Genomic DNA, 7,780 nt, shown 5'->3' on the forward strand with positions numbered 1-7,780 from the left:
TATTCTTAAATCTCATCTAAATGTATTGGATGTTGTATGAGAACCACCAAACCTGGAGAATAAAAAAAAAAAAATGAGGTTCAAATCAAATCATTACTTGTTCTTTTCCTCCTCCTCCAAGCAATACTCTGTAAGCAAGATATCTTATTTGATTTCAGCTCTCAAATTTATAAGTTCATACCTAAATCTTAACTTATAACACAATAAGTGCTATGCATGAAAAAGTACTCTGTTCAAATGGTTAAGTAAATCTACACATAACTATAACGTGACATTTCAGAAAGCATTCACTATGCAGCCACAGGGGAAAAGCAGCAATGTCACAGAAAGACTTTCAGAAATACCTGAGCAGATAAACAGCCCTTTCAATATCACTGAGGTCTTCATCAACTGTCAATCTTTCTATTTCTTCTGGTGTCTGTCAAGTGTAAAATACAAATTAGGCACACAAATATCCATCAGTCTTGTCCCCCCAGTCCCCCTCCAGGGACCCTATATGACTACTACTGACTAATGGAAAAGTTCCACAATTAAGCATCATCGTTAAAAACTAATCAATGGCCTGGAGACTCTAGTGATGACCTCAATCTGAGAGGTCTCTAATTGTTAGGTTCGGGTGGTGGAGATTTGGGGTTTGGTTTTTGTTTCTCTCTTTTTTTACTCTCTAGCTTTTAGATTGACGCTTGAGAAGCACATTGCGGCTTCAGAACATTGCTGAAATTAATTGTATATGCATATATAAAATATATCTATACTTTTTATCTCTACTACCCCAAGGCTCTCCAGCATTTTCCACCCCAGGATATGCTAAAAGGGTAATGGATGAAGACTGCAGCCGAGTGGGAATGAAAAAGACGAAATCTGGAGGGGGGGTGGCGAATAAAATCTGGGGCTGGGAGGAAATCAGAGATTTGAGATATTGCGGCAGGTGGGAGTAAGAAGAGCTAAAAAAGCTACTAAGAGGATGGGGGGTGGGCAGGGGGTTCCGCAAACTAGGTTTGCCAGCAGTGAGGGTTGGAGCCTCCGGGAAGCTGGGAGAAAGATGACTCTGCGGGGTGGGGGAGCCAGTGGGGGTGGGGGGGAGCTAGAGAAGGTTGACTCCCTCAAGGAGGGTGAGAAGCAGGGTCCCCGCTACAGTCCTGGAGGGGCTGGGAGGAAAGGAAGGAAAGGACGTGTGGTGACTCAGGATGGGGGCAAAGGATTGAGAGCGCTTTGATGATATGATGGGTGGTAGCACAGGATGGCTCTAGTATGGGTGCTGGTTGGGAGGCGAGGGGAGACCCGAGCGTGCTCTGATGCGGGGAAGGAGCGCGGGTGGGATCTGGGGTGTCTCGGGGAAAGGTGGGGGGAGGAGTCGCGGCTGTGCTGACTGAGGAGTGGGGCCAGAACCCGGGCAGTGCCAGGGGGCCGCGGAGGGGGGCACCCAAGAGAGGACCGAGGAGAAGCCGGCTGCTGCTCCGAAACGGAGTTCTGCAGGGGCGGGGGAAGTAGGGCCGCAACTGAGGGGCCACGGCTGTCCGAGAGGGGAGGCGTGGGGGGAACACGCTGGACTGGCCGGAAGGACAGGGTCTCGGCCGGCCGTTCCTTGGGGGCCGGGTTGGGAAGGGGACTAGGGAGCCGCGGGGCCGACCCTCGGGGAAGGGGACTAGTGAGCCAGGGGCCCGTCCCTCGGGGATGAGGGCCAGGCTGAGAGAACCCGGGCTGCGTTGAAGAAGGGGCCCAGAGAGGGGCCAGTTTAGGGTGACACGGCGACCAAAGGCGGGCTGAGGGGCCAGCCGGACTCCGAGAGGGTCCCGGTCCACCTCGGGGACGGGACGGGGAACGGGACGGAAATCGGGGCCCGGGCCGGCCGGCGGGCGCCCTGCAGGCAGTTCCCCCTCCCCGGGGATCACCTTGAGGCTCCGGCGGACCGGCCTCTCGATGATTGTGAGCTCCTGCAGGTCCTCCATGTAGCCGAACAGGCTGTTCTGACTGAAATCCATCGCAGAGGCGGCGGCAGGCGGCGGCGGATGCATGGACCGCCGGGCCCCCTTGCCGCCCGGGCCGGAGCGGCCCCGGGATGCCGGACGCGCGCAGCCCCGCGGCCGCCCACCAGCAGGACTTTCTCCCGCTCTTGGCCGCGGGAACCCGGCGGGCGGCGAGCGGGCAGCTGGAGAAGGAGCGCGGCCGCCGAGGGGGCGGGACGGGCAAGACGAGGAGGCGGGGCGAGGCGCGCGGGCGGGCTGCGGGGGCGGGGCCAGGGGCGGGGGAGATGCCACCGCTCCCGCCTCAGCCCCGCCCCCCCGGGCGCCGCGCGCTCGCGGCCTGGACGCAACTGCCGAGCAACGTCGCTGCGGCCCCCGCTGCCCCTCTGACCACGCCCCTCTCTGCCCTCTGCCAGCCCCCGACCGAGTGCGCCCCACCCCGCGGCGCGTGCGCAGAGCCTTCCACCTCCCGCAGCCGGCGGGGGCGGGCTGGGGGCGTGCTAGGGGCGGGGGCCGGGGGCGGAGAGGCTGAACCAATAAGAGGGAAAGCAAAGGATAGGGAGGTGGGCTGGGGTCTCGTTTAGTCCGCTAGAGTAGCGTCCCGATTATTTGTAGGTCCGCTCGCCCTAGCTGGCTAGCTTCGGGCACAGAAAGCAGCCTAGCTCAGCTCTAGCTCTGGGGGGCGGGGGGGTGTACCCCAAATAAGGGATTACACCGTGGCGTGTGGCGGGGTGATGGGGAAGGGGTGCATGTGAAGGCAGTCCTGGACGGGCTAGCATTTGGGGGAAAGTAGTGATCAGGAAAGGACTCCTGGAGGGGAGACAACTCAAACTGAATCTTAAACGATCCATTAAGAGTTTTCCAAGAGAAATAAGAGTAAGGCCATGTCGGATTGAAGCCTGAGTGTGTTTTGGTTGTGGGACGTGCACTCAGAGTAGAACTTGGAGTGCGGGGAAGCGAGTGCTTGGCCAGGTGGGTGGAAGACAGGCCGGCGCTGCTCTGGGCAGCCACGTTGAGACGCTTGCTTTTTGATTCTATTAAGAACACGAAGCGATGCAAGTGAGACGGGCAATTTTTGAACCTCAGGGATGAGTTATGTTGACCGTGTTCTTCAGCTCGTGAGCGTCAGCAAGCCCCTCCCCCTTTTTTGTTGTTGTCGTTATTTTCCACTCATTCTCTCTCCTCACGCCCATTTTCCTACCCCCTCCCCATTTACCCGTTCTGTCTTATGTTTAAGATATGTACCAGTACAAGTGTATGTCCTGGAAAGCTACTGTTTTTAATTCATGTATCTATTTTTAATATACATGAGTGATATTGTGCTAAGAACGCTGTTTCTTGTTTTTCCCTCAACGTAATGCATTAGAGTTCACTAATTCCTACCATTGATGTTATTGGATTTGTGCGCCTCACACGTTTTACTTATCAGTTCCTTAAATAACGGACAGTTAGGTTGCCAGCAGTTCCTTGTTACCACAGGCAATGCTAGGATGGGTATTAGACGTGTCTCTCATGGACCATAAGAAAGAAATGGAATTTCTGGGTCATGGAGGCTCCACTGCCTGGTTTCACTCTGCCACAGTTGCTTTCCAAAATGGCTTTGTCAGTTTGCACTCCCACCAATGAGTGGCACATAAAGATAGGAATATTCCTATTTCCCCACTCTATACCGTTACTCTTGGTAATTATCTGATGTCCTAATTTATATCAATCTGATATTGGTAAAGTAATATGTAATTTTCATTTGTATTTCTTTCATGATTTGTGATGTTAACCATTTTTGCACATATACTTACGAACCATTGAGATTTTCTCCTGTGAAGTACCCATTGACATCCTTTGCCTATTTTTCTGCTAGATTTCCTATCATTTTTCTGAATGAATTGAAGGAGTTCTTGTATGTTCTAAATATTAATCCCTGTCAGTCTTGGATATTGCAAATATCTCCCAATCTTTCAAGCATCCTGTTATCTTGGTCTCTGCTATCCTACTGAGTAGGGGAAATCCTTAATTTTGGTGTAGCCAAATGCATCAAATATTAGCCTTGCGGAGTGTGCTTTTGGCTCTTCTTTAAGGATCTTTTCTACCCACGGCCGCAAAATATTCTCCTCTATTTTCCCCTCTTTAGCTTCATACTTTTACCTATCATAGTTAGGTCTTAATTCATCCAGAGTTGGAATATGATATTATTTTCACTACACAGTGAGCCGGTTTTCCCAGCAGTACCTACCAAACAATCCGTCTTTTCCCCACCAATGTGTGATGGTGTCTGTATAGTATGCCAAGTCTCCATAGACACATGTCTCTGTTTCTAGGTTCTCGTTGCTGTTCCACTGATCTACACCACTGCTGCCCTGATCTTGTTGCTTTGTTATGTCCTAATAATTGGTAGAGTGGATTCTCCCACCCTTTCCTCTTTTTCCTTTTTTCAATATTGCCTTTTGAAGATCAAAGCAAAACAAAACGGTCGTTACCCCAAAGCTGAAATCCAGGTTTTCGGATCCCCATGCCACTAAGGAGGGAAAGCAAAAAGGGGTAGATCTTCAGGGGATCAGGACAGAGAAGGGGCAAAGAGGAGAGGGAGGTGGTTTTCCTTAGCAAATACCTTGCAGCCTCCCTTTTCTGTCATTTTGTGAAATTCTTCTCCTTTTCCTCTCGATTTGTAACTGATACTGAATAATACTTGCAAACTTGACCCTGTTTCAGCTAAGAAGTATTATCTCATATTTGGATTTTGTAAGAGCATCATCTCACACTTGATAACATTCTTAATGACAATTGAATACACAGATGTAGCTTTGATGTTGGCTGTTACAGGGCAGGAGGTTGTTGAAGGGGAATGTTCTGTTTGATGGCTGGAATCTGTAAGTGCTACAGTTACCACCCTGTGGTGGAAATAGCCCACCCACACCCACCCCTTGGGCTGCCAGGAAACCTGAGTCCCCGTCCTGGCTCTGCCAATGACACCCAGTGGAACGACTTTTGGAGCCCATTTTCCTTATCTGTACTGCTTTCTTAAGACCTGTCTCGTGCCCCAGAAGCAGCCCTGTAAAGTACAGAAGAGATGCACGACTATTCCAGTTTTACAGATAATGGAACTGAGGGTCAGAGAAGTTAGGTGACTTAGGCTTGAGCACGCAGCTAAGGGAAGTTAAATGTATTCACTTCATTCGTTCATTCAACAATAGAATGGGGGTTATGCTCATGGAATTTGGAGCCCAACTGCCTGGTTTTGAATCCTGGCTCTGCCACTTCCTACTGTGGGCAAGGTACTTACCCACTCTGTCCCTCATTTTACTCACCTTAAAAACCAGAATAAAAGTAGTGTTTAGCACAAAGTCTTGTAATAAGAATTAAATGAGATAATATGTATACAATGCTTAGAGAAATTCCTGGCACAGTGTTTGCTATTATTCTTGTTATTGTTGTTGTGGTTGTTATTACCACCAGACCAGGGTCCCTCCATACCCAGGTTCAAGAAAGATTTGATAAATTGCACTGAATCAACTGATTGTTTTAGGAGGTAGAGTAATACTCTCCCAAAGATGTCCACATCCCAATCCCCTGAACCTGTGACTATCTTAAATAGCAAAAGGGACTTTGAAGATGTGACTAATTTAAAAATCTTGAGGGGAGATTATCTGGGATTATCTAGGTAAACCCAATGTAATCATAAGGGACCTTATGAGTACAAAAGAAAGGCAAGAGGGTGGGTCGGTGTCAGAGTGATGTGATGGATGAGAAACTTGGCTGGCCGTTTGCTGGCTTTGAAGATGGAAAGTTACCACAAATTGGCAGCCTCTAGAAGCTGGAAAAGGAAAACAAAACAAACAAAAAACTCAACTCTCCTAGAGCCTCCAAATGGAAATGCAGCCTTCCTGACACATTGATGTTAGTCTGGTGAAACCCACTTCTAACTTCCAGAACTGGAAGATAATAAATTTATATTGTTTTAAGCCACTAGATTGATGGCAATTTGTTACAGCAGCAATAGGAAACTAATGCAATTATCCGTGTGAGAAAAAAATATTTAAATTAAATTTCTGCTTCAGACCATATAAAAAAAATCAATTTCAGATAAATAAAAAAACCTGAACATAAAAGACAAATCTTTCAAACTTTTGGAAGAAAATATACGAGAACAGTTTTATGATTTCAGAATAGGGAAAGCTTTCTTAAACAAGATAAAAAGCACACATTATAAAATAAAAGATTGATAAATCTAACTGCTTTAAAATTAAGAACTTATATTCATCAAAAAACACCACAAAGACAGTGACAAGACAAACAGAGATTGGGGAAAGATATTTACAACAATTTAACAAAAGAAGGATTGCTGTCCAGAATCAAGAACTCCAACAAATCGGTAAGAAGACAGCTAAACAGAAAAATGGGAAAACATATAAACAACCAGTTTACAGAAGAGGAATCACCGATAAACCTATGAAAAGAAGCTTAACCTCATTAATAATCAGGGAACGGTAAAAGTACACACTCACCAAATAGGCAAAAATGTTGAAGTCTGACCACATCAAGTGTTTGGAGGATGTGGCGGAGGAGTAACTCTTGCATAGTGTTGGTGGACATGAAATATGGTGCAACCATTTTGGAAGCCACTTTGGAAAATAATTTAGCGTTCAGTTGTAAAATGGAATACACCTCTTCAAGGTATATATTCTGGAGAAACTTGCGCACACTTGCGTAGTTAGAACTGTACAAGAAAGCTCATGACAATACAAATTGCAATAGCAAAAACCTGGTAACAACTCACATGTCCATCTACAGGAGAACAGAAATTAATTGTATGATACTCAATTGGTGGAAAACTATGATTCTGAAAATGAACCACAACTACATAATTCAACAAAGAAAAATCTCATGAATGTGTGGAGTTACAAATGCAAATGCCAAAGATTATCTACACTATTTATATACTGTCCAAGGACAATTTTATATATTCTCTCTCTCTCTCTCTCTCTCTCTCTCTCTCTATATATATATATATATATATATATATATATATATATATATATATATATTCCATAGGTGGTTTAAATGACCAAGGAAATGAAAGGAGATAATAAACACAAAATACAGTCTATTGTTAATCTCTAGGACTGAAATGTGATCAGGAAGGGGGTACACAGAGGGCATTGGTGATGTGTTATTTTTTGAGCTGGCTAGTGATATCTGAGTGTTTCGTTGTCATGCTTAAAATATGCATATATATTCCATATGATATCTTATGCATGAAACACCTTAGAATTTTTTAGATTGGGGAGATTGCGTGGTTTCCTGTTGTAGTTTAGCCACTGCATTCATCCATTCATTCATTCAAAAAATGTTTCAAGAATTCTGGCTATATTACAGCAGTTGTTCTGGATCTAGGGATACAAAGCAAGCCAAGTATGGGCCCTACCATCAAGGAGCACACATCATAGGAACAACAATGGAAATAGAACCAATAATCATGTGAATAAATATATAATTACAAACTACGATACCAGCTATGGGAACAATACAGGGAGTTACGAGACTGATGGAGGAGAGCCACCCCACCTACTTTTGCAGAAGTGAGAAATAAACTTTTATTGTGTTAAGCCACTGAGATCGTGTGTTTTCTGTTGCTGCAGTATGACCTATCTATCCTGATTAATGAAAGATTGTCGGGACACAAGGGTGACATCAGAGAGACCAGGTGGGAAATGATGGTAGCTTGGACTAGCGTCATCATGATAGAGATGAGTGATGTGAATAGAGTCAAGAGATATTTTGGAGGAAGTGGGAATGGGTTGGGGGGAAGGGGAGAGGTCAGG

At 46.3% G+C, this 7,780-nt stretch overlaps 1 protein-coding gene across 6 annotated transcripts in view; it reads right to left on the bottom strand.

Annotated features, from left to right (window-relative positions):
• The window catches only part of PPP4R4 (protein phosphatase 4 regulatory subunit 4), a 100,867-nt gene extending 98,556 nt beyond the window's left edge, over nucleotides 1-2,311 (bottom strand). For 2 of the 6 annotated variants that reach the window (XM_074326994.1, XM_074326993.1), the window contains exons 1-2: nucleotides 1,893-2,295; nucleotides 345-418 (exon numbers count right to left, since the gene is read on the bottom strand). In XM_074326994.1, the coding sequence (XP_074183095.1) occupies nucleotides 345-418; nucleotides 1,893-2,015 (197 nt within the window). In that variant the 5' untranslated portion in view covers nucleotides 2,016-2,295. Of the gene's footprint in view, nucleotides 1-344; nucleotides 419-1,892 lie in introns of those variants that run through there. The other 4 variants (XM_074326992.1, XM_074326995.1, XM_019745808.2 and 1 more) reach the window with 4 other exon arrangements.
• Nucleotides 2,312-7,780: the final 5,469 nt, after the last annotated feature.

Source organism: Rhinolophus sinicus, linkage group LG03 (genome assembly GCF_036562045.2).
Source record: "Rhinolophus sinicus isolate RSC01 linkage group LG03, ASM3656204v1, whole genome shotgun sequence".
Taxonomy (NCBI): domain Eukaryota; kingdom Metazoa; phylum Chordata; class Mammalia; order Chiroptera; family Rhinolophidae; genus Rhinolophus; species Rhinolophus sinicus.